At 46.3% G+C, this 27,855-nt stretch overlaps 2 protein-coding genes across 2 annotated transcripts in view; one reads left to right on the top strand and one right to left on the bottom strand.

Moving 5' to 3' along the window:
• Positions 1-27,855, bottom strand: part of LOC133345555 (conopressin/neurophysin-like) — a 559,395-nt gene that overhangs the window by 295,845 nt on the left and 235,695 nt on the right. The gene's annotated exons all lie outside the window — the stretch shown is intronic.
• On the top strand, positions 1,676-20,678 carry LOC133345548 (matrix metalloproteinase-21-like). Its single transcript, XM_061556425.1, has 9 exons — positions 1,676-1,764; positions 2,062-2,157; positions 2,641-2,840; positions 3,043-3,769; positions 6,033-6,172; positions 7,528-7,669; positions 9,115-9,372; positions 11,312-11,484; positions 17,257-20,678. The coding sequence occupies exons 3-9, from the start codon at positions 2,688-2,690 to the stop codon at positions 17,563-17,565; spliced, it is 1,902 nt and encodes a 633-aa protein (XP_061412409.1). The 5' UTR covers positions 1,676-1,764; positions 2,062-2,157; positions 2,641-2,687; the 3' UTR covers positions 17,566-20,678.

The raw sequence follows: 27,855 nt of genomic DNA, 5'->3' as shown, positions 1-27,855 counted from the left end.
TTTTAAATATCCTAAAAAGCAGTGTGCTGCGACGTGGTCGGGAGATGGTCGCACGGATTGTGGGCCAATATATTGAGGCTTTTGAGTGCGCAAGTTTTTTCTCAGGGTATGTAGGTTTCCTCCCACACACACACACTCACTCTCTTTAATGGAATTGGCCAAACATTCCAAAACAGGACTCTATTGAAAGAGTTGAGACTTACAGCGGCTTTCTTGCGTAATTAATGGCATTACGTGGCGTTATCTATATTTGCCTGCCCTTCGTCAATCGACTGTTGGAGGAAGGCCTCCTTGTGCAATGTGCATCATGGGCGTTGTTCCACTTTGCTTCACCGTGCTGGTCAGTGCGGGTTAGTCAACGGGGTACAGGGATTCAAGGGGATGCCACGGTGGCGAGATGTTAACTCCCTCGCCTGGCATACAGGAGGTTGTGGGTTCGATCCCGATCCCGACCCTGACACCTGTGTATGTGGAGTTTGCATATTCTCCCCGTGGTCACGTGGATTTTTCTCCGGGTTCTCCGGTTTTTCCCTCCACATTTAGAAGCGTGCGTTTAGAGTATTTGGCTGCTGCTATAAATGTGCACGTGACAAGCCACTTCGTTGTGCTATCACTTGTGGCCAGGTTGCTCATGAAAAATAGCTACATAGCTCAGTAGGCCTTGCCTGTTAACATAAAACATAGTTTAGTTTTTAAGTACCACTCAGCATTGACGCCAAATGGATGTTCACGATATATATAAAAATACACATATTCAGCATTTGCATTGGTGAAAATCACTGTAAACACGCGCCCATCCACAGATTTTTCATTCGAGCTCACATAAGTTGCTGGGGCAAGTGCTGTTGAGCAAGCTGCTATTTTAAGGCCAGCATGGCACACGAGGGGTGGTGGAGCTGGATTCTTCTGCCCGGTTCTGATGTTCATATCCCGCACCAGGCACTCATTTAAGGCTGAGTCGAGCTTGGGGAGGCTAGGGAGCAATTTAGATGTTTGCCATTCATCATTGGCTGTGGCCAAGAATAAAACCCAACCCGCCGGGTTTCTGACTCAGTGGCACTAAACCGCTTTGCCATCACTATAACAAAGACAAAGATCCCCCCCCCCAATATAGCCTTAACATACTATTAGGGCAAGTGCTCTTTGCAGGCACCTACCAAGGCCAGTATGGCACATGAGGGGGTGGGTGGCCAGCACCACGCCCGGCTGCCTTTGTCTCCCCAGTTGCGATGTGTACACATCGCACCAGGTACTCATTTTAGGCTAAGTTGACCTCGGGGAGGTCCGAGACAGGTTCAAATATTTGTCACTGGTGTTGGCCGTGAGCGGGGATCGAACTCGGGTCCCCGGGTTCGTAGCACAGTGTACTAACTGCTGCACCACCGCTATACACACACACACACTCACAAAACCCACAGCACTAACAGTTATTGGTGGAAAGAACATTGCATACCCACAAGCATCCGCACAGAAACGCAGGCACAAACAGAACCGACCTGTATATTTTTTTGGGGGGGGGGGTAAAAGTTGGTTCACCGAGAAGATGATGCTGGGGCACGTGGCCCCCAATGTGGAGCAGTCGCCGATTGGTCAGATGGCTCGAGGCCCCATCACCGAGTGAAGGTGCGGACCGCCCACTTAACTAATAAATGATGCCAAGGGACGCATCCTCCACAGAAAACACGGAGTAACGAAGGGCAGTGCTTATGCACTGTAACCTGATCGGACAACCAAAGAGACGCCGCAGGCAAAGAATTTTGCGGGGTAAGTATATTACACAATTATACGCGTAGGCTGTTATTATTTATTACGTACGGATTAATACGAAAATATTGTTTTTTTTAAGTGCCAGTGGACCAATTTGTTTTCAGAAGTGGAGTGATAAGCTACGACTGTTTGCTTAAGTTAGCTTAATTTGCAGGCAACTATTTTCTTTATTTAAAAAAGCTAATTTTGAAACAATGCAGCACGGAACAACGAAATAAATGTTCCCAGGTAATCGCAGCAAAAAAAGAGAGAAAATTCCACTGCGTAACCACCGCACTTGTATATTGCTAACAGTTCTGCCAAGTCACCGCAAAAGAGAATAACGGGACAGCGGAGGAGGAATAGAAGCCTCTCGAAACTGCAAGTAACGGCTTTCCGAAGCGTGTCAAGGTGAAGTGTTCCACGAGAGATCTCAAACTTACACCGGAGTTGAGGAAATTGTGAACTTGCCGACGCCACAGCAGCCCGAACAGTGGTTCTGTTGCTTTGTGATGTCGTCGTTAATATTCAGCGGAACTAAATCTGACCTAGAAAAGTGCATACGCAACACTTAAAAGTGAGGCATTTTAAATGTACATTCTTATTTTACCATACCAATAAACTTATGTTTTTTGTTAAAATTATGTATAGATATATATAAAGTTTCAAATGCGTCAGGGACGACTGAAAAATGTATGCAAAATGCATTTTTAGACAGTTGGAATTGACTACTGCCTGAATTACCAAGCAATCTGCATTACATTAGCAGTAGCGTTCAGGAAGTTTTAATTATCAATAGCCTCTGAACGTACTTGAGTATAAGTGATTTCCCCCAATATTTTTTTTGCAAGTGTGCTGTCAACGCTATAAGATATCGCGTACACCAACCCTCAGGACTAACCCATCATCGCGGGGACATTGGTGGGGCAGTCGAGTGGAAGATGGATCGGCGGACAGCGGCTGTTACTTACCTGGTGTTTCCTCTCCTTGTGGCCACCCTGACGGGAGCCGAGATGATCTACCATCGCAGGGATCACTCAGACATCAGCACTAACCACATCTCCGAGCCGGTGAAAACAGCGGATTCTGCAGAGGTATATCTCTAACTGGGAATGGTTTCTTTGGGGGGGAGGGCGGTTGAGGTGGGGGGGGGAATTGTTGGGGATTTGTAGAGAATGGGGTGGGCAGGATGACACCACACAAATCCCAATGGGGAAATCCCCGCAGCAACAAGGGGGCGGAGGGGTGTGCAGCTGGTAAAGATTGCTCGTGTTGAATGCCGGTGTCGTTTGGCAGCACTACCTGTCCAAGTACGGATGGATAGAGGAGGTGAACTGGGAAGAAGTCCCTTACCACGACGTGCCAGTGCCCACGAACGACGACCCGGCGCCGAGAGACACCGTGGAGCTGATAGAAGAGGCGGACTCCTCACTCCGCTCCGAGGGCGGCGACGCGGCACCCCACGGCGAACCCACGCAGAGCCCCGCTTTCGCCCTCGCCCTCGAGCACTTCCAGGAGGCAAACGGCCTCCCCGTCACGGGCGTCCTGGATGAGGCCACCAAGGAGGCCATGAACAGGCCACGCTGCGGCGTTCCCGACCAGCCGGAAGATCTCGACGCCGCCGCCGACATCGCCAACGACACCGCCAACGACACCGCCAACGGTACCGCACGGAACGACTCAGAGGCAGCGGAGGGGCAGCCCTCGACCTCCTCCTCTCCGAGCGCAGGAAAGGAGGTCAAGGGCAGGAAGAGGAGGTCCTTGCAGAGGTTCGTGGACAGGGCCCGCTCCAAGAGGGCCAGGGACGAGGGGGGCACGGGGCGAGCGGTGCAGGTGTTCTCCAAGCGGCAGCTCAAGTGGAGGCTCATCGGGGAGGGGTACAGCCAGCAGCTGAGCGTGGACGATCAGAGGGCCATCTTGCGCCTGGCTTTCCGCATGTGGAGCGAGGTCACCCCGCTGGAATTCATCGAGGACCTCACTACCCCCACGGCCGAGCTCGACGTCAAGTTAGGCTTCGGCAGAGGTGAGCGGCGGATACGCGGCTGAGCGACTGAGTGGATAACTGAGTGAGTCGCTCTTGTGCCCCCCCACATTGAGCCGCATGTACGTTTCCAGGAAGGTTGCCCGACCCAAGTCCCTTCAAGCGCATTTCGGCAGTAGTGGTCAAGGATGGCGATATTTTTACTGATGAGGGTGAAATCGATATATCCAGTTGCTTCGTTATCCTACTGCATAAATACAGCCTTGGTGCTTTTGAGATGATGGCTACAATGATAAAAAAAAATATCATGAAGTGGCAATCTGCAGAATCTGCACAAGGATGACGATGTCGTCTTGACATGCCAAGCATGCTGTCGTTTCATTTTTTTGCCGTTGAATGCACCTTTTAACGTGCTGTATAACTGTTTCGCACATTTTCATAACCCATTGTAACAGCATCGCAAAAGTTGCAGCAAAAAAACCTAAAATATATTGAAAAAACACACCGTTCTTATTATATGATATGAAGAAAGTTCATTGCTTAGAAGCGAGCCGAGCTACCATATCATTTATAGGGCGGCGTCGATGATGAGGTGTTGAGTGTTTCAGTGAGTGCGCATTTCTGCCAGCACATTCTCATATTTTTTAATATATATATGACAGGACTTCATCCAGAAGTGGATTGACCATGGCCGATATTGATTACATTGTAGCATAGCTTACATGGCCTTAGATATAACGATACGGCTCAATGCATTGTGCGACCTATTGGCTGCATGCACACGGCTGTATAACACGCGTTTGGGGCTTCGTTCCTATATAAAAAAAGCATATAATATATAAATAAGATATGGGTAATGATGATGATCATTACGTTATTTGGGTGGCATCTTTCATTAAATAGACGTTTTCCTTAACGTCAGCCCAGTGAACATGCCAACGTTAGACCAACGTTGGCACTGTGGCTATAACCGTTGGCCCAACGTTCCACGTTTTGCTGCGAGAGTATTGGGTAAATGTCCGTTCCACAGTTATCATTCCTGAAGGGTGGCAGAGCTAGAGACCGCATCCATCGGAGTAAAAGTCGAGAGAATGCGTCTTATAATCCGGAAGGTGCGCGCGTGTGTGTGTGTGTGTAACAAGACAACAAGTTTGAGATGCGTCATATTACGGTACAGTCGTAGGTCAACAACACACGGAGCCACGCGTGGGTGCCAATTCACTTTCTTAAGGCTACATTTGAGATTACTATTCGCTGGTATAAACCGACTTAAGATATTTAACGTTTACGTGGAGATACGAAATTAAGATTTCATTACGTGGTTATTTAATCACCATAAATGCTTCAACGTAGACGCGTCAGGTAGCATTTATTTACTTATTTGCACTACATTGCGTTTTCCTCTCAACATGGCACCATCATGCAGGGGAGTGCTCTTGCCAATAACATCTGACAACCCCAGCAATATTTGCTCAAGCAGCTCGACTGCCGATGAGTTCCTTGAGGTCAAAACCGGTTACACGGTTTGCCCGCAGAGATACACAGCAAGGCCACTAATCCGATTGAGCGCGCGGCAGTTGTATGTGAAGAGAGACGAAACGATGTGGACTCTTACTGCTGTGTGTTGCCTTCCTGACTGGAGCGGTGGCGCAGTGGTTAGCGCACCCTGCGCCGTGAACCCGAGCACGGCTAACTCAAGTGGCGAGTGAACTTTAAACGCGTCCTAGGAACCCTCCCTGCCCAGCCCCACCGCTTCCTTCACACATCCCCACTAACGAACGTGGTGAAGTATGGTCAAACAACCCCCCCCCCCCACTTGTACAACTGATTTGGTGATATTGGCTTGGCAGTGGTGCACAAGTCAATGTAACAGAAAAGCTCGCGTTTGTCAATCAGACCCCCTTAGTCGCACAAATGTATGTGCTGTGAAGGGGATCGCTGCCCGAAACGTCACTTATTCTATATTTTCATTTAGAAGACCACTTTGGTATTAAACGCGCTTTACACACCCACCGCTGGGCCTCCACATTGCCGTTCGGGTCCCATGGGCGGAGTTATTGGACCGTACCCCGAAACAGCGCGGGTTGATGGAAGTTTGGGTACAACCGATTGCTTCCTCTCCGCCTCACTCCATCCCCGCACCCCTATCATAAAGTCGCCCAATCCAAGCCGTCACTATCCCCGGCTCGACAAACCCCGCTCGGCTTCTTCTGAGACCACCGCGGGCGGATTTGGTCCGAGGCGCCAAATTGCGTAAACCGTGACCAGGATTCCGTGTGCACGTGCCTTGGCACCCATGCTCCAGGGCGTCACCTGGGCTGCTCCCAGGTGTTTGACGGCAGCGGGCAGGAGTTCGCTCACGCGTGGCACCTCGGAGACGTCCACTTTGACGACGACGAACATTTCACGAAGCCCCGGAGCGAAGAAGGCATCAGTCTGCTGAAGGTGAACGCCGATCAGACAAAGCGCAATGGGTTTCTTTTTTAAATTGTGTTGATAATTTTTGTCTTAAATCGTGGGCGCGGCAGTGTAGCGGTTATCGCTACGAAGTCGGCGACCCGAGTTCGATTCCTGCTCACGGCCAACACCAGTGGCGATTTTCTGAACCGGTTCTGGGCCTCCCCTAGGTCGACTCAGCCTCAAAAGACTACCTAGTGCGGTGTGTAAACATCGACACTGAGGAGACAAAGGCGACCGGGCGTGCTACTGGGCACCCACCCCTTCGTGTACCGTTCCGGCCTTAATAGGTGCTCGCTAATAGCACTTGCCCCAACAGTCTGTTCAGGCTATACGGGGGATCTTTTTTTTCTTAAATCGCTCAGCGAAATAATCTAACGTTACTCTGCGATGTGTCGTTCAGGTGGTTACCGCGCGTTGTCTGACGTTTCGCGTATCGTCACCAAGCGCAGGGAACTCTATTTCAAGGAACTGAATTTAATATCCTGAATTGGAATGCAATTTAGATTTGAAGCGTTCGTGACTGCAGGAATCCATACTCTTTGGTTCTTTCGGTAAAGTCACGTAGTTAGAAATAAAATAAAATTAAACAAATCACGACGTTTCGATCGCAACACAAGTGCCTGATGGCGACCGCTTGTGTTGCGATCGAAACGTCGTGATTTGTTTTATTTTATTTCTAACTTTACCGAAAGAACCAAAGAGTATGGAATGCAATTATCAGTTTCTGAAGATCCTAATCAGCACTTGGCGTTGTATTCTGTGAGGGGGGGATCTGTTTAGGTAACGGAATTGGATATTTTTTTATTCCAAAAGCATTATTTTATTGCGCATACACATATACAGCACACTCCAAGGGGACAACTGGAGAAAGACGCAGACACATGATCATTTTTATGGAATAGCAAGTTTGGTCGTGAGTGTAAATATAAGATAGAGAGGGCCATGGCAAGTGCACGAGTGGGTGGTGCTAAGGGTAGCGGGTCCTTTGTCAATTGTGAGAAGGGCAATGGAGCAAGTTGATGGAAAAAAAACCCAATATCCTCAGGGAATTGAAAATTATTAATTGCAAGTAACTGTTCAAGTTACTCCGAGCAAGCTCGCAATACCAGACCGTGGAGAAAAAACGTCCAACGCGATGCTGAACAAATGCCCGGTAACAACACGCACAGGAAGATAGCCACAGACTACAACCCCCGCAAACCCCAAGCAGGAATAATCTAATGCTACTTAGAACTCGTTAGCTATTTTGAGGGGTCTGGATGGGTGGGATGGGGTGGAGCAATGGGGGAGGGTGGGGGGGCAGATTAATAACAATTTGCGTGCGCGCGTGTCTCACAAAGGTCGCCGTTCATGAAATTGGACACGTGCTCGGCTTACCGCACATTTACCGGAGCGGATCTGTCATGCAGCCAAATTATATCCCGAAGGATTCCGGATTCGAACTGGATTGGAACGACAGGAAAGCCATCCAGCGTCTCTATGGTGAGTAGTGCACGCGTCGGTCGATGCGCGTGCATCCTTCGTTGATGCCCCTTTTTGCCGACATCACGCACGCGTTGAGTAAATGATAAACAATGATTCTCTTAACCCATTAGCTGTCGTGGCTGTGACGGTTCTACCCGAAGACGGAAGCTTGTGTTGCCTCCGAAACGTCGTGATTTTTATTTGTTTATTTTATTTTACTTTTATTAATTTTTATGTTTTACCTACGTGACTTTACCGGAAAAAAACTAAGTGAATCCTTGCAGTCACGAAAGCTTCAAATCTAGAACCATTAGCGTCGTCACACTGACGAAGATCACAGCAGTGGGTGTGCGCGCGCGCGTGCACAGGTGACTGGCAGTAATCTGTTAACATCGTCAAGAATTGCCGCATTGCGAGAGAGATTGCATCAGTCCAGTGGAATGGGAACATGCAAGGGCAGTAATCGTACAAAGTCGGCCACCGACGTTAATTATCGTCCCAACACTTTAATTGAGTGTGATTGTAGATAGCGAACGTCAGTGAATTGTGCATTCTGGTACAACAACATCGTAGTGAAATGCTGCAATTACAATTCATTATTGCAGCATCGTGTACACTCAGTCTGTTACTGCCAGTCCACTGCTGGATGAGGGTCGTATCGGTCATGGCGATGGTTTGACCATACTTCGCCCCACTGCTCAGTGCGGGTTTGTGAAGACGGGAGGCATAGACGGTGGGGGATAGTGCAGTACAACGATGGATGTCGCTGCACTGCCTTCGACTAACAGCGTAGCTCCGCAGCAGACTGAGCTGACAAGTGCCACGTCTCTTGCACACGTCGCATGGAAGACCATAGTCGAATCGCTTGCCGAGCAATGCCAGTGTTGTGAATGCCCGTCGACCAACTCAAGCACTACCCAGGCTGAACTCTGCTTAGCTTGCCAGTTCTCACGAGATGCGATGCATTCCGCGTGATTTTGGTCACGGGCGGTTGTGGTATATTAAGTGCAATATCTGGAAGTGTTTCAACACTCGTGAAATCGTTCCGCTCTTTTGAAGTGTTCCAACGAAGAAGGGAAGCAGTAAATGCATTTGCTCTGTCCGTCCGTCCGTCTGTTTGTCGATACGGCTCGAAGCATAGGGTCACGTTATCCCTCGTAAAGATAACACAATATATAAAAAAACACATGACAGTTGCGCTGCTATTCGAAAACCGTCCAAATGTATGTATCAAAGTACAGCTCCAAACGTGGCATAAGAAAACCAGCGCTAAAAGTTTTGTGGCTTGGAGACCAATGTGACGTCACAAGTCCTGTGCGGCGTGATGTCACATCACGCGGTTATAAACGTTAGGACGGGGGGGGGGCGCGGGGGCACGTTGTAAAAGCGTTACAAAGTCACATGTGTGTGCATGATTTGTCCTTTCTTGCTCTCTTTCTTTTTGTTCTCTCTGTCCGCTCTAGGTGTTTGCGAAGGTTCATTCAACGCCGTGTTTGACTGGATACGCGAAGAGAGAAACAGGGATGGGCAATTAATTCGTCGTCGTTTCAACACCTATTTCTTCAGACGCCAGTGGTACTGGATGTACGAGAACGCCAAGAACAAGACGCGCTCGGGAGACCCAGCGCCCATTGCACGCGGCTGGAAGTCCATCCCAGATAGCGTTGACGCGTACGTGCACGTGTCCGGCCTTAGCAGGGACGAGGCGTATTTCTTTAAAGGTGCGAAAGCCCCACGGGGCCTGTTTACACTGGGTCACAAGGTCACCCCGTAGGTGGCAGTGAAGTTTTATTTAGCGAATGCAAAGACCCTCTAAGCCAAGCGGTTGCTTCATGGTTCTGCCGTGTCGAGGGTGAGTCGGCGTCTGCTGAGTTTGTGGATTTGGGCAGACTTCTAGGATGCGGTTGGCATGGTTTGCTCCACCCCGCAGGGACATTGGGGGCTTGCTCTTGTGGCCCCATTGGTGGAGGTTGGCGAGGCATGGCCCGTGACCAATCCTGAACCTGTTGAGGGTGGAGTGAAAGAGGCGATTGACCTGTCCTTGATTATTTTTTTCTGGGTAAATTACTTACTCACGTCACTGCTGCCGGACAATCATCCTCAAGAGGGAGCACGAGAAGGTCCCTCTCTCTCTCTCTCGAGAGAGAGTAGTCGGCCTATTCTACCACACTGGCCAGACGTCTTTGAAGAGGTTGTATGGGTGCATACTCATTTATTAATTATTTTGTATTGTCCAAATCCGTACTCTGGTTTCCTCCCACGTGAATGTATGTTGAGCTTCTTTCGCACCGTACGTAGCCAACCATGCTAATCGGAGGTGCTGGGGAATGACAACAAACTGAACGCCAACATCAGGTCTAAATAAATGAGTTTTCAATTTAATTAAATGAGTTTTCAATCTAAAAATGTGTTTTCCGTCACTAATAAATGAAACCAATAATGAAGGGAATTCAACAAATACCCCAGTGCAGTACAGGACCCTCCATGCTGTTAGCCGTGGCTCAGAAGGAATCGAACTCAGGTTTCCAAAATTCACGGCACAATGCGCTAACCACTTTGGCCACCGCTCCCCTAACTTCACTTTCCCTCTAAATCGCCTGCGCTGATATCGGCAGAAAACTGAAAGCCATGGCATGGGCTGCTGAGGTTATGAAGGGATGTGATTGGGAACTTTTGGACAGGAAGAGCTGGTGGGAGTGGAGAGCGACGGAATCTGTGGGATTTGACCCACGCCTGTGCCACACACGTGCTCTGAATGCTAGATGCGCAAGAGAAGTCCACACTCATCTGGATGATTGGCAACGCAGACAAAATAGAATGTTCACTCTTCTCCCCTCCTACCCTCCCCTTCCTTCCACCCTTTGCCCGTAAATGTTCCTATTGTTACATTCATAAGACATATGTATCTAAAGCCGTCTACTGTGTGTCCAAGTGAAAACAATAAGAACATCCCATCGACACGTTTGCAGTCTAGACTCATGTTAACCGGCAGCATATTTGAGCATGTTAACTTTGGGCCAGTTTCGACGTTTTTGGATCTCATCAACAAGTCATGCTTGCTTAGCAAATACTCCGGGTTTACCAGCTGTCATGAGTGACAATGTTCGAGGTCAGATGTCACTCGCCACTGATGTTAGCCGTGGCTGGGAATCGAGCGAATCTGCTCGCTCGCTATTGGAGCTCAGTGCACTAATCACTGAGCAGTAATCCAGTTTATGATGAAAAAATTAACCCGTAAAAACAAAGTTTTTCACTATAAATCCTTTATATGCGTGGCATCGGTTTTATTTATTATTCATTTCTGTTTTTCTTGAGTAAGAGTTTCATTTTTATCACATTGGTATTTTAAATTAAATATGACATTTTTTTTCTCCTAAAAAGTGGAAAATTTTGGAAAAAAATTTTCACGACAATAAATTGTCACGCACAACGAGTCCGTGTGCAAAATGTCAGCTCGATTGGATCACGGGAAGTGGGTTAAAAAACGACCGAAAAAATTGCACGGTCGTAAGCGCGCAAGCAAGCAAGCAAGTGAACTTAATATAAAGGATTTAAAAAAAACCGTCGTGCAATAACTCACGCGTTATCGACATATTAAATCTCGCGTTTAAAGCGCAAATTCACGAAGTCTAATCAACGTGTGTGTTTTCATCCGTTCAGGAACGCAGTACTGGAGGTACGACAATCAGAACGACTGTGTGTACACAGAGGATCCGCAGGGTCTGCCTTACCCGAGACCAATTTCAGAGAAGTTCCCAAACGTCCCGCACCCTATCGACACGGCTTTCTTCGACGGCAGAGATCAGAACATCTACTTCTTTAAGGCGAATAATGTGAGTGGCGCTGTTAATTTGGATGTATTCCTATCGCAACACGCGGGTCTTGGTGCCAGCCGGATGTGCCACGGCTGGCCTCGTCTTGCGAAATCCTCCCTCGTCTATTCGATTGAACGGTCGATTACACTGGTCAACACACTTTTTCTGGCATAAGGTATTCCAACGGGTTTAGGGTAATTCTGGGGTGCTGATTCCAAATCTGGCATCAGTTTTTGACTATCACATCAGGTTTTTGAGATATCAAATATTGCATTTTCAATAAAAACTGCAGAAGAAAAATATTAAATAAATGTTGATATCTACATAAAATTTTCTTATAAACATACTATCCTAAAAAGACAGCACCATATTTTAACACTAAAGCAGTCACTGACTCGCAACAACTTGCACTCATAAGTGACAGAGTTAATTTCGGGTAAAATCAATGAAAATGGGGTATGCCGATAGCATAAAATGAGATGCGATAGAGCAAATCTGAGATCAGATTTGGAATCAGCACCCTGAAATTAGTCTAAAACAGCTGCAAAAGTCCAGGCCAGAAATTTTTTTTTTGACAGTGTTATTTTATTTTGCCAGTCGTCGTGGTTCACGTAGGGGGCGCGAGTTTAGCGCCGTCAAATTGTTGGCAGTTCATCGAACGTCCACAGCTGGTGGCGTTTCGCTACATTTAAGAGGCTTAAATGCCCACCGGAGATCGAGAAGGCCTGTAGGTGGGCAGCACAGCAAGGCAAATCACGGCAGACGCTTCTGCGTGCGAGTGGCGACTCAAGGGACGAGGGGTAAAACGGGGGCACAACTGAGTAACGAGGGGGGCGTACGTACAATCGCATATCACAGAAATATTACAGCAGCATGGTGTCACTTTATGAAAAGTAAGAAGAGGTTTCACGCCTTTCTGGCAATAAAAGAGGTGTTAAGATGTTCAAACACCAAATAAAAACCTTTTGCGAGTAGTCAAGTCTGCATGAAATTTCGATTTAAAGCTTTCGTGACTGCAGGGATTCATCTTCTTGGTTCTTTCGGTAAAGTCACTTTACCGAAAGAACCAAAAAGTCTGCATTAACCATACACCGTTCTTGTGTTGAACATGCAAACAAACATGCTCTAATAATGTCTGCATTGTCTTTGAAACTGTGTCAGACCAGAGAACGCCAAAAGGCGAACAGTGCAAAGACAATGCCACACGTATCAGAGCATGCTTAGCTCGGGATGAGCAGCTAAATTATGGGACCTGTTTTCCAGTATCAAAGTAAGAATACGTTTTACCATTTTCTGGTAATAAAATCTCTTAACACCTGTTTTATTGCCAGAAAGGGTGAAACGTATTCTTATTTTTTATATATTGATACTGCCAAAAAGGTCCCACAGTATCACTTTATAAACACTGTTGACGAAGGCAAGAGGAAATCGTCGCAACTGTCCTTCCCGAGTCATGGCTCAAGGAACCCGAGTACGGAGCCCGTGGCGTTGCTAGATACAAAGGGGCATCGAATAGGATGGAGTGAGTTGGAGCCGCTAACCTGGGGAACTTCAGGCCTGGGAACTTAAGAATGGGAAGAGTCCATACCTACGATGAGTACGGTTGACCACGTGCTGTACGAAAGAAGTTAAACTTGCATGCATACAAGTGTCCCTTTTGAGAGACACCACTGCTTGACACAGCCGTTTTTCGCCTTTGACAAGTCACGGCGTTCAACAATTGATATAGAGGTGTACAATAGACACGATCGTACAATTACCCCCCGCCTCCCCATTGAAACGATCTTTCTACCTGCTAGGCCTCGGCAAGGTAAGGTAATTGACCCTCTTCTTGGTTCTTTCGGTAAAGTCACGTAGAAGGGAAGTAACAAAATAATAAAAATAAAACATAATAAAATAAAATAATTCTCACGACGTTTCGGCTACAACGCAAGCAGCCGTCTTCAGGTGAAGAATGAGACACTACCAAACTAGGAGCTTATATATAAGCTGCGTTGGGGGTGGAAGAACTTCTTCTAATGCGAAACGAATTCTGTCTAGAACTAGCTTAGCTCTCATCTCAGAGAAAATCAGACTTACGCGCACCGAACTAGATCAGTTAGACAAGACACTCTACAAATCACACTTATCTTTGAGTGCAACAATGTCCACATCTGATTGGGAACATGTAGAAAAAATGACTGCCTCTTCAGCTGCCGCTAGTTCGACTAAATGTAAGGACAACTTGATTTCCAAATTCAACCGCCTCTTAAACAAGAAACCGGACCCACACACTGAAAAGCTAGATGTTAACAAAGTCGTAATTAATCGCAGTAACAGTTCTATTTCTAAAGGTCTGAAATCCGTTTTAGCTAAAGGACTAAACTTTGCAGTCACACCTAGACACATACCAGTTAATGATATAATTGCTCGAGTAGATGTAGCTCTCAAGGGCTTGAGTCACATCGCTGCAGACGTAGCAAGATCTGAAATCTCTGCAACCCTCAAAAACGCTAAGATGCCAGCTAGCAACATCAGCAAAGATGAGCGTTTTGAATTAGCTCAATTAAAAAAGAGGAATGACATTGTCATCCTCTCAGCCGACAAAGGCAATGCCACTGTCATCATGGACAAAATAGAATACAACAACAAAATTCAAGAACTACTCAACGATGGCAGCTATACAAAAATAAAAAGAGACCCCACCAACAGCCTCGTCACTAAAACCAACAAAATCATTTCTGATTCAACCGCATTATTTGATCAGACCAAACAGTTCTCGTTGAAACCTTCTGCAGCCAGGCCACCAAGATTATACGGCTTGCCAAAGATACATAAAGAAGATACACCTCTTCGTCCCATTGTCTCTACTATCAACTCCCCCACCTATAAATTGGCTCGCTTTTTGTCTGAAATCCTACGGCCTTTCACTGGAAAAACCACCTCTGCGGTACTAAACTCTACTGACCTGGTATCGACAATCAAGGGGATTGCCCTGTCCCCAGACGACCTGCTTGTCAGTTTTGATGTGGTTTCCTTATTCACCAAGGTTCCTGTACTTGACACCATCGCAATCATTGAAGACTTGGTTCATCATGGACTGAATGCTGGGGTACCCCCCCTGGTGAGACACTGCTTAACCAATACATACTTCACCTGGAATGAAACTTTCTACAAGCAAACTGAGGGCACCCCAATGGGCTCCCCCCTATCTCCGGTTGTAGCCAACATCTTCATGGAGAAATTTGAGACGGACGCCATCCAGACTGCCACTCTACGCCCGACCTTATGGAAGAGGTACGTAGACGACACTTTTGTCATCTGGCCACATGGCCGTGCTGCTCTAGACCAATTTCTCGACCACATCAACTCCATACACCCAGCCATCAGATTCACCATGGAAGTCGAAAAAGATGGCAAGCTACCCTTTTTGGATGTCCTAATCAAAAGGAGACCTGATGGTTCAATGAGCCACTCTGTCTACAGGAAAGCCACCCATACGGATGCTTATCTAAAACCGGATTCCCACCACCATCCATCCCAGAAGAATTCCCTCATCAAGACTCTATATCATAGAGCCCAATGCATCTCCGACCATGAACACATTGCCAGTGAACTCAAACACGTACGCCAAGCTCTTAAGGCTAATGGTTACTCCGACTACACAATCCGCAAAGCCATCACTCCAACCATCAAGAAGGATCCTGTTGAGGAGCCTTTCAAGACCATCACCTTACCCTACATTGCTGGGGTCACAAAAAAGATCTCCAAAATCCTGATTAAACACAAGATCCAGGTCCGATTCAACACAGTACATAAAATCCGTGATCTGGTACCGTCTGTAAAAGATGTGGTTCCAGACATACAGTACCCTGGCGTCTACAAACTAAGTTGCCTCTGTGGTAGCAGTTACATTGGGGAAACCAAACGACATGTCTCGGACCGCATCCGTGAACATAAAGCTGACCTGAAACACGGTAGGACAAACACCTCAGCCGTGGCAGATCACTGTTACAACTCAGTGGGCTCACATGATATTGACTTCTCCAAGACAGAGGTTCTCTGCAAGCCATCTGGCTATCATGAGAGATTCGTTCATGAGGCGATCCACATATACAAACACAGAGACAATTTTAACCGAGAAGATGGATTCTGGCTTAGCAATCATTGGAAGGACGTAATAAACCATTTCGATACACATTAGGGTGTGTAGAATAATACATAGTATTATATTAAAATGTATAAGGTATAGGTTGGTTTACAGCAATACAGTATATAATTTAATGTTGGGTTTATCTATGGCAGTATATAGTACGGTATATGCTCGTGTGATGTAAGAGAATAAAGTTTAGATGGAAGCATATTATAGAATTTTTACGACGTAGAATTGTAATGTATTACTTGCTGTTAGTAACTCAGCTTATTGTAGAGTATAGTAAGTATACTGATGGTGCTATGCAGTTTATACTTTAGTTTTTTATGTAGTTTATACTTTAGTTTTCTACGTGGTTGTTGAGTAACTGCAGCTACATATCATTAACATTCCTTTCCTTTGTTACTGCTAATCCCTGCACCCCCCCTTGGTGCTGCTGATCCTGCATAATGCATGGGCATAATATGACTTTGAAACCTCCCCGCCCAACGCCTACGCATTTTCCATGAATATGCTAAATTCCTCTTCATATGCACATTCTTTTGTTAAGGCGCTCTTCCACCCCCAACGCAGCTTATATATAAGCTCCTAGTTTGGTAGTGTCTCATTCTTCACCTGAAGACGGCTGCTTGCGTTGTAGCCGAAACGTCGTGAGAATTATTTTATTTTATTATGTTTTATTTTTATTATTTTGTTACTTCCCTTCTACGTGACTTTACCGAAAGAACCAAGAAGATGAATCCCTGCAGTCACGAAAGCTTTAAATCGTAATTGACCCTTTTTACCGGGTAAAAGGGTAAAGGTAAAGCTGTCGACATGCCAAGGGGTAAGGTAAAGGGTAGGGTAAAGGTAGCGCGAAGAATTACCCAGTAAATACCTTGTTTACCGCTCGCTAAAAGCTCCGTGGCACAGTCCGTGACCTCCATTTAAAATTGGAATAATCGAGAGTATTCTATACGAGCTTTACTACCCGAGACTTGAATTCTTGTCTTGGAATAATACACGGCCTACGCGGAGGGTGAGGGGCGGTGCGTGACGTCAGCAGGCACACTGCGTGACGTCAGCAGGCACACTGCGTGACGCTGCCGCATGCGGGTGACATCACAGATGTGACGTCACCGCTCACTTGCCGTGCAAAATATATCCATCATTGCCCCCCCCCCCCCCCCAAATGCAAAATACTTTTTTTAATACTTTTTGCATCGTGTACAGTCTGGAAGCTACCCTCATGCCAAATTTCAAGTTTGTTGCATGTCGGGAAGTATGCTAAACATTTCGAACTGACACACATATTCACAAATTTCCTATTTATATATATGGATGAATACAGCGCTCTACCTAGCATTTACCTGTTATAAACCTTTTCATGTGTAGTACCCCAGTAATTACCCTGTAATCGGGTAGTTTGTATGGGGTAAGGGTAAAAGGTAGGGTAAAGGTAGGCTCGTTGCTTTTGACCTTTTACCTTACCTTGCTAAAGGGTAAAAGGTAAGGGTAGAGTGATTGTATTGTGGTAAGGTAAAAGGTAGGCTCGTTGTTTTTACCTTTTACCTGACCTTGCCGAGGCCTACTACCCGCACTCCAGCGATGCGAACGGCACCGTGACGATCCCCTCCGACGAAGACGGTGACGCTGCATTTGCCCCGCGCGTGCCCCAGGTCACGGCGTTCAGCGTGAACTCCCAGCAGAAGGTGAGCGGCTACCCCAAGCGAGTGACGGACGTCTTCCCGGCCGTGGTCGCGGGCGACCACCCCGGGGGCAACCTGGACGCGGTGTACTACTCGTACTCGCACATGGCCATCTTCTTCTTCAAGGGGGACTACTTCTGGAAGGTGGTGGACGACCGCGACCGCCAGGCCAACCCGGCGCTGCCGTACAACGGGCTGTTGGCACGCCGGCGCGTGTCCGACCAGTGGTTCGACATCTGCGACGTCCACCAGACGATGCTGCTGAGCAACCGCAACTGAGGGGCAGTGGCGGGGAGGATCGGGTAACTGTACTAGATGGCCCAGTTTGGCTGATAGCATGGGAATTTTAAGTGTTGATGATGTTGTTGTTATCAGCCTGGAACAACTTCCCACTGCTTGACAAAGGCCTCCCCCCATCTTCATCCGTTCCATCCTTCCCCCAGTTGCTACTCTCCAGTCGTAGCCTCAGAACTCTGTGATGTCATCTCACTCATCGCTGTCTCACTCTGCTTCTCCTTCCATCGCTTGGCCTCCACTCTGGAATAAATTTCGTCTCTCATCTCTCCTCAGCTGCTCTGACGTATGCGTGCTGCCCATTGACACTTGGTTTATTTCGCTTTAGCAACATAATCGGTGACCCCCCTGTTCTGTTATTTATTCAGTCCTTATCCTCTACTCTTCGACCAACTCTTAAAATACTATTTTCCATAGAATCAGAATCTTTTCTTATCTTGGAGAAATCCGATGAGCTATGAAGCTCTTCACATATGTCCAGTAGGGGCGGGTCATAAATCTACAACAACAAACAAGACACCAAACTATCGGAGTGCAGAGCATAGATCTTTAGCGAACTTATAGTTTTTTTTTCACTTGTTTATGAGCTAACGACACTTGTCTGCAAATTTGGAAACTAAAACTGGAAATGTACACGTTGGTTTGGAGGGAGTCCTTTACGTGGAAGGAAAATAGAAACATACGTGGGTTGTTTTATTTTTATGGTCCAATTAATATAAGCCACACAGACCACTCGGGTTTGGCTAATTAGGGCCACTCAAAGTGCAGTTTGTCGGTATGTGCAAATCCCAAATAATTCCGATGCCAAACATCTCGCACAACGCCACCTCGTGGCTGGACTGCGCAGAATGCCCATACCTCGCTATATGCGGCACACAGATGCCCATGCAGGAGTTACAAACTCATTACAATTATTAGGATTTATAGGTTATCTGGAATTTATACATTTAATAATGAAATAGTTGTAAAATATATATCAGCTCCCTGAGTACATCTCTAGAGCTCCCTCTCGTGGAAATTTTTCCACCAGCCGTGACATGAGCAAACAATTGCAGGACTGCACATTTGCCTCCAAACACTGGCACCAGTGCATCTTACTTGAGCCCAGGTAAGATCACCCTTTCTGCTCTATATATCCAGCAAAACATACACTGCCCACACACCACTCTCCTTCTGCCACGTATGTCCACCTATTATCAATCGAGCAGGCAACCAACCTACTTAGAGACTGGCGTGGCCTGAACTCTGCAGTACAATTCCACCCGTCCAGTCTCACACCACCACCACGTGGTCAATCTCATCTGTCCTCGTCGTGCACTGGCGCCGCCTGGTGGAGGGGTAAGGGCACGTCACCGTCTCGAGTACACAAACTCATGGTGCGTTGTTGCGGTGCTGTGTTGGTAAATGAGTATACGAGACCAAGCAGAACTCCATCATGCATCTCCACATATTATTATTTTTAGTCCGTTGGCTTATTTATTGGCTTTCCAAAGCAATATAGTCCTTGGGCCAGAGCAAAAATTGGTACGAATAATGAGACAGAACGTTAATGGTTAAAATTAATTAACTTGGGTGAATTGATAACCTATGCATTTCATATGATTATCATACAATTCCTTGTTATTGGCCTCATAATTTAATTTGAACCGCTAATATTATGCCACATTTGGTACCGACAAGTGAAATATCTGGTCAGGGCTCGTGGACTGATCTTATCCAAGTGGCATTTGTTAAAGCGAGCAAACGCTGGACCTGTTTCGACCCTGTTGTTCTCTTCAGCAGGGTCGGGCTCGTGAAACGAATGCTGCTGGGTTGCCAGGTGTTATCGGAAAGAGTGCTCAACAATAGTTACACTGTTCAACGCAAAAAAGCAAAATGGTTTTTACGATCACTTGTTGCGTTGTTGCCGGAGCATTATGGGTAACGCATATATGAGCAGAATTCCGTTTTGTGTTTCTACATACACAATTTTTTGTTTTAGTCCATCGCCCTATTGGCTTTCGAGACAAATATCCAGCAGCATTTGTTTAAATAAGCAAAGTCTGGGCAGATTTTCGACCTCATCACCCTCATGGTTTTCCCTTCCCTGCCACAAAGAATATTGACTCCGAAGAGACACAGCAATCCGATTCCTGCTTGCCAAATGACTCTTGCCAAATTCACGCACCAAAGCAGGCCAGCTGCGTCGATATTATGTAACCCAATACGTTTCACTTGACACGGGCAGCCCTGAAAAATCTAAACTTTCATCTCATATGCGGCGTTGCCTTTTTGTATTCTAACTGCCAATCTGATACAGGACTTTTGGTAGCAACTTTTGCATTTAGTAATTCATAACCAATATTTTGCTTGAGCTTCTAATATCGTAGCCAAATATTACGTACACTCTAAAAATGTATCAGTTAGAGTTGAGGCACAAACTCGGCAAACGATTATTGGATGCGTGTCGAATTTTCAGGTCATGCTCGAATGGCTACTGCCTGAATTATTAGACATTCCGTATGACATTTTCAAGCAATTTTGATGAACTCTCTCTAAGCCGAACCTTAAATTTTGAGGTCTATCTAAACAACCTAAAGCATTCCATGTTATTTTCTTGACTTTTCTTTTTAAAGAGTGCAACAATAACAAAAACTGCCGAGTACGTAATCCGTAGTGTCTGCCAAATTCTGCGGACAATTTAAATGCCACGCGCGTAACAAAGGGAAATCTAGCTCTAGTTTTCTCTGCTATTCTTTGCAGTTCTACACGACAAACGCAGTTAAATACGGGCGTGTTAGGCCATTAACAGCATATGCACCGCTGCCTTCTCACTGCTTTTTGTAATCACCAAATGCCCTTCGATTGGCCAGAAATTGACTCGGGACGAGGAGATGTCTCAAGGTGGAATTTTCAGAATTTTGAGATGTGTAACTTTTGCGATGCTGACGATACAGGAAGGTTACTCTTTTGTTGAGAGGGTGCTTGCTTTGCAGTATACGTATTTAAGCTGTGATTTGACTGTGAGCTCTGAAACAAGTGCTCTCGCTGTGGAATGACATATCATAATAAAGAAAAAATATATAGCTTTCTATACAAATAAACTTTTGTTCTAACCATCGATGAATACAGCGTTATTTGTTCCACTTGACATTTACACAACGGCACTGAGCGTGCGCACAGCCCGTGCTGAGTTGCCTCGTGCCGTACAGGAATAACGACCACTGGGGGTCCCCTTCGAACGGTTGCAACGAGATTAGATGTAAGGCATTCAAGTGCCCAATGAAGCAAATGATGACGATATTTCACATGGATATGGACCATGTGGGGATGGGAGTCCATTGCGCCCACAACTTTAGAGACTTGGAAGAATGTATTTGTTTAGGCTGGTCTCCAGATTATTTCGGATTGGGGGGGGGGCAGTACAGCTGTTGTGTGGGGGTCACCATAGAACAGTATAACCCACAAAGGAGAATGACCTTGGGTTGGACAAAAGGACATTGTGGTGGCAATGAGCCCACCCCGGCACCCGCCTAGCGCTGGCCCTATGCGTGTTTCGTACCTCATGTGCCCCTTGGCTATAGATGCCCCCTCAAAGTTCAATATCTCCCCCCAAGTGCCTGGTGTTCCATGAGTGAAAATATCCTGCACGCACACGGGTCGAGACACGTTAAATGCGACGCGAGAAAAGAGACCGAGGAAGTTTACCCAGCTAGCATTTAAATATATTTATTCTCATAAGAGGAGGAATTATTAATACATCTGATGCATGTCAACTGTTTGACATGCCCACTACATTCCGTTCGGGGTGACTCAAATATTGACAGTGTCCGGGAAAAATGTGATAATGCACAGAATGTCATTGTCCAGAAAGTAGGCTTTTGTTGCTGATTCCGCGGTTAGGAAAACAAACGTTAATTGCAGATGCATTGCGTGATCATCTATGAGAATGTTGAATAATTAATACGACGAAAAGTGGATTGTAAAGTGTATCGATTGAAGCTATCATGGGTTATTTGTAATATATGTGTGCGTTATTATGTTTATAGACAGCCTTTAATTAACGCCGACCTCTTGAATGATAAGGCAGTAGGAATGGCTATTTCTTAATTTTCATAGTTTGAATGACATCGTTAGGCAGTATTGATCAATTCGCAATGGTTTAATAACAGCTAATCAGGTCTTACACCAGCAATGGATTGACCAAAGCTGATGATGATGATGATGACAGATGCCTGACCCTCTCGAGTATCGAGAGGAGCATTTCACAGCAGCGTTTGCTCAAGCAGATAATTACTCGGCCAGTTTCGACTGTCTGGATCTGTTGCGTTAAAACAAAAACTGCCGCGTTATTCTTTTCTCCAATTCCTAATGTGTATGCTCCTGAATAAAATACGCTCCGGATTCATACGACTCGCTCCCAACTTTTTAGCTTTAAAAATACTCGGTAAAAAGTGCACCCTGTAATCCAGAGGTGTAAAGCGACATCGCGGCTAAAGGTTAAAACAACATCAATATCAATGCAAGACACACAATACGGGCATTCCCATATTCTCGCTACAGGGCAAACTTGTTTCATTAAACGTGCGTGTATTTTAATGGCGGTTGCTATAGGGGGCCGTCCACAAATGACGTCACGCACCTGGGGGGGGGGGGGGTCAGACATTTGTGACGATGTGTGACGAGGGGGGGGGGGGGGTGAGAAATGTGACGTCACATCAAAATGCGCAACTTTAAATAAATATAGACAACACGTTCCACTTAATTAAATTTACTTTGTATTTATCCTACAACATCAGAGTGCAGCGCCACATTAAATACGCACTACAATGACAATAGTTTAAAGCAATTTGAAGCATGTATTTTTTGGGGAGGGGGGCAGAGCTTTGTGAGGTCATATTTGAGGGGGGTCTGACTTATTTATGGACGGCCCCGAAGCGCTAGTCCGAAAACGCCGACATGACCAGCAACAATCAGCATTGTTGAACGTGTAGTTAGAGTTAAGCTCTTTCTTAAATTTCTAGAAAGGTTATGAAACACTCTGGGAAAGACATGGGCGCAAAGTGCGTCTTATAATCCGGACGATAAGATAAATAGTTTGTGCCCGAAACGAGCAGATTCATATATGAGGCCTATACCAGAACGTGATGGACCGGATAAACATTTTCCAAATCAAAAACAAAGAACATTGCGCCCCCTGTTGGCAAGAAAGCGCGTTGCTCATGAAGCGTCGCTATGGGAAATGTTACGAACAAAGCGAATAATAATTTGGTTCTTTCGGTAAAGTCAAGTAGAAATAAATAAAATTAAATAATAATAGAATACGACGTTTCGATTGCAACACAAGCAACCAACATCAGGTACAAATGAATGAGAAAACAAACATAGTAAACTTGGACACTCTGTCTACAGGAAAGCCACCCACACGGATGCCTATCTCAAGCCTGACTCCCACCACCATCCAGGCCAGAAGAATTCCCTCGTCAAAACACTACACCATAGGGCCCGTTGCATCTCCGACCAGCACCACCTAGCCAGTGAGCTGGAGCACGTACACCAAGCCCTCAGGATGAACGGATATTCTGACCGTAAAATCCGCAAAGCTGGGGAGACAACCATCTGAGGATCCAACCAATACCATCACTTTGCCATACCTAGCAGGGGTTACAAAAAAGATTTCCAAAATCTTTAAAAAACACAAGATCCAGGTCCGTTTCAACACAGTACACAAAATCCGTGATTTGATTCCATCTGTAAAGGATATGAATTCCTGATATGCAATACCCGGGTGTCTACAAACTGAGTTGTGGCTGCGGCAACAGTTACATTGGGGAAACGAAACGACATGTCTCGGACCGCGTTCGTGAACACAAGGCAGATCTGAAACACGGTAGGACCAATACCTCTGCCGTTGCTGATTATTGTTTTAACGCTGTGGGCTCACACGAAATAGATTTTTCCAAGACGGAGGAACTCTGCAAATCCACCGGGTATTATCAGACATTTGTTCATGAAGCCATCCAGATATATAAACACAGACACAACTTCAACCGAGAAGATGGGTACACACTGAGCAATCATTGGAAGGACGTTATTAACCAGGTAAAGTCTTAACTGACTGTGATGTTTCCATACAGCTGTTATTTCCGACTCTATTGTGTGCCTTTCTCTCTCTATGCATCTCTCTCCGATCTGCCCCCCCCCCCTTCTCTCTCCCCCCCTGCAGCCGACCTATCCAGTGCTGCCGTGGTGGTCCAATTTACTCCAGTGACCCGGGTGCTGCTGCGGGGTCCACTTTCTGCCCCGCCTCCTCCCCCCCTTCTCTCCCCCCCCCCCCCTACTGCCGAGGCCTACATAACCTCGTGCCACGGCAGATCTGTCGCCTACTTCAGCAGTTTTTTCTTGCTGTGGTTGTCCCACCTGATGACGGTTGCTTGTGTTAGCGATCGAAACGTCGTGATCTATTATTTTTCTACCTACGTGACTTTAACCGAAAGAACCAAAGAATAATTCCTGCGGTCACGAAAGCTTCGAATCTAGTTTAAAGCGACTAATCCCTCACTTCGCATACCTACCTCTCCACACAAGTACAAATAACACAATGTCTACACAAACCGTCGATCACACGGCCTTCCTGGAATTCACCTGACCAGCACCGCTGGTTCATGAAAGCAAATATGGGGGTGTAGGTCTGATACGTTATTTTTAGACTACAGTACTGTGATGGATGATGGGGGGGTGGGGGTATTTTTAAATAGAACAAAAATAAACATTAGCGTATGACCGCACAGGACCCAAGCAGATAATAGCAATTGTGAACAAAATTGCCATATTGTGTTGGACAAGAACCATCAACAACAACAACAACAAAAATGGGCCCTGTGTGTTGGTGCCTCTTTGGGTGGCCATGGTGCTTATACCAGGCACGCCCTTCCCCAATGTTCGTCGCACTGACGACAGCTCCCTTCCAATTCTTTCGCTCGGCGTCGGTCACACACATCCACCCGTTCACTCCCGTGCCACTGCTCCGCGCGGCTTTGATCTTACCAAGAAAACAACGGCGTTCCCCATGGGACCGCTTGAGAGCAGCAAACCCGGTCGCTGAGAACCACACGATGGGACCGAGCAATTGCGTCCTACGCCCGCTCTCCGGCGGACTGAGCGGTTATTAAGTCGCGCTACGCCCGAACTTAATCGCATGGCTCGCAGAGTGAAACGTGGACGCGTGATTTACACAGACTTGCCCCACGCTAGAGGATGGAGGCTCCCTTGCCAGGCATGGCCTGCAACGTGTCCTTGCTCTTATCCTGTGGTCAAGCAACGGCATTCGTTAACTGATTCGCGACAGCCTGCCTCTGCGTGTATCCACGTATGTATGTTGAACTTCTTTCGCACCGTACGTAGTCAACCGTGATAATCGGAGGTGCGGGTGAAAGACAACAAACTAAACACAAAAAACTGTTCTAAATAAATTAGTTTAAATCTAGATCTTAAAGTGCATGGCTCCCAGCGGCTTCCTAATACAACATAGGAAGGAAAACGTTCCAGACGGCCGCAAAAGCACATCTGAAAGCGCGCGATGCAGTGACCGTCTTTGTCAGATCGTTAGCCAAAAGCCGCTGCTGTGATGATGACCAAAGTTGGCATGAAGGCTTTAGGCAACGTAACTCGTCACCACGGTGGCGAGATGTTAACTACCTCGCCTGAGATACATGAGGTCGTCGGTTCAATCCCGAGCCTGATGCCTGTATATTTGGAGTTTGCATGTCTCTCCCCGTGACCGCGAGGATCTTTCTCCAGATACTCCGAGTACCCCCATCCACATTTAGAAACGTGTGTTTAGAGTATTTTACCGCTATACATTTCCACATGATAAGCTTTTCATTCTTGGCCAGGTCGCTTCTTAAAAAGAGCTATATAGGTCAGTGGGCCTTACCTTGTAAAATTAAAATTGTTCAGTTTTAATCTCGATTTGAAGCTTTCGTGACTGCAAGAATCCATACTCTTTGGTTTTTTCGGTAAAGTCACGTTGGTAGAAAAAATAAATAATAAATCACGACGTCATCAGGTGAAGAGATACAGCAGTAGAACTGCAGAAGAACTGCTGTATCTTTTCACCTGCTGACGATTGCTTGTGGTACCATCGAAACGACGTGATTCATTATTTGTTTAGTTTTAGTTCAGTTTACACAAGAAACTGTCTGACCGTCCACAATTGTCCGCAAGACCTCTCACACCACCGCCGTACTTGTCGGAGATGTGTGTTGCCAGTGGCGGACTAAGAACACCAGCAAAACATCTTGGGTCTGCTAAGTACGACCACCACCTAATCGTGCCACCCAAGACAAATGGACCCCCCACGTGCCGTCTCAACAGCTGGGACCCATCGTCCTGGACCTCGCTGCTGCCGAATGACCTTGGGGCAACGACGTCTCGCAACATCCGAACGTGACCGAGTCCCAACGTGACTCGCGTGTTGCCTCGCTGATTGCGTAACGCGCCAGAAATTCGACACCCAAGTGCGTTTTTTTGTTAAACATCCCCATTATTATTATTAACGACAAGAATTTCCACAGCTGACACCGTAGTCCAAACACGGACATATTTCTCAGTCAGCCGACGGCAGGGGTCGACAACCCAAATAACAAGAAGATACATTTTTTTTTCAAATTCTGTAAAAAAAAATGAAAAAAAAGACCCCTCGATATTTCAAGAGCCGCCAATGCAATGCGAATACGAGACGGACCTTTTAAAAAGAACATCACGAAGCCAGTCGTTCGAGAGTGGTATGCGGCTCCTGAACCTCAGCTTGCCGACCTAAGGTGTATATCAACACTACGCGGTTTATTGTGATAGAGTTCTCTACGCATCGATTCCCGCACCTCGAACGCACGTAAAAATTCCCGGAAGGTTACGGGTCAAACCCCCTTCCTCGTCAATCGCACGCAACGACCGTCTTGCATTCGCTCGCCACTCTCTCGCAGCATCCGTACATCGTGCACGTCATTCATCATTCGCACCTCCGATTGGCACCGCCGGATACGTGCGGTGTGAAAGAAGTTCAACGTGCATACAAAGCATGCTCAGATCATGAGACCCATGCAGCAACTAAGTACAGTGCATTACGTGTGCACTGTGTTTAAATCGAGGTCGCAGAGCACAGGCGCAAGACGCCAAGTGCCCAGCAACAAACAGCACGATTGAAAGTGCAATAAATAAGAGTGAATACGATTCCGCAAGTGAGCCAATTCGACGAACTTGGGAAAAGAGACGACGCGGGAGAGATTTTTTTTTCCAGCGTAGTGCGATGGAAATGAGCAGTAGATAGAAAATGGCTGTGACGTGCAGTGTTTGCGGTGGTGATGCAACATTCAGGTCAAACGAGTCCTGACCATGGGTGGAGGAATCAACAAGTTCAAGTTCATTGATTAGGTGTAGCCCTGTGAGCCATTCGGCTCTTGAATCGGGTGCAACCGCAACAAACAAAAAACAAAAACATGAACAAGAAAACATCTTTAAGTGACTATGTGCAAACAGAAAATCCAAGAAAAGACAGCAAAATATTGCAGATAAAATCACCGTACACCAACCCTGTGCAAATATCCCAGTGGGATGCAAGTCCAACAACAACAACCACAAGACAACTTAGATTAAGGCCATCAGTCTAACTCTGTACTACAACAAACAAACAAGTCAAGTTCATGCGAGCAGTGACCGCGGCACGGTGGTGAGTGCGTTACGTCGCAAACCCGGCCACCTAAGTTCGATTCCGAGACCGCGGCTGACAGCAGTGAACGAGTCCACAGCATCGCGTGGTGAATTAGGGTCGAACTAAACCTCGTCATTGACACGGCCCGGATAGAACTGCATCCAGTTGCGGATTGACAAAGGGCTGCATTTAATGATAATTGTATTAATAATTAATTAAAATGTATTATTATATTTAGATTTAAAGCTTTCGTGACTGCAGGGATTCATCTTTTTGGTTCTTTCGGTAAAGTCACGTAGAAGGGAAATAATAAAATAATAATGTTTTTTAAATTATTTTATTATGTTTAATTTTCATTATTTTATTATTTCCCTTCTACGTGACTTTACCGAAAGAACCAAGACGATGTATTATTATTATTAGGGTAAATAATTTAATTAATATTATTCATATCGCAATTGCTTCTCGGAGTCACGGTCCTTTATGTCTATGAAATATTGTGCGCGTATACATTTCATCATCATTATTATTACGACTACTACACTATTGCAAAAGATTTACCCAGGAAAGCCTCGCACTTGCACCCA

The sequence above is a fragment of the Lethenteron reissneri genome, chromosome 22 (genome assembly GCF_015708825.2).
Source record: "Lethenteron reissneri isolate LAM-NWPU_2019-01 chromosome 22, ASM1570882v1, whole genome shotgun sequence".
Taxonomy (NCBI): Eukaryota; Metazoa; Chordata; class Hyperoartia; order Petromyzontiformes; family Petromyzontidae; genus Lethenteron; species Lethenteron reissneri.
The sequence above is the reverse complement of the archived record's forward strand: the minus strand, read 5'-3'. Positions and strand labels throughout refer to the sequence as shown.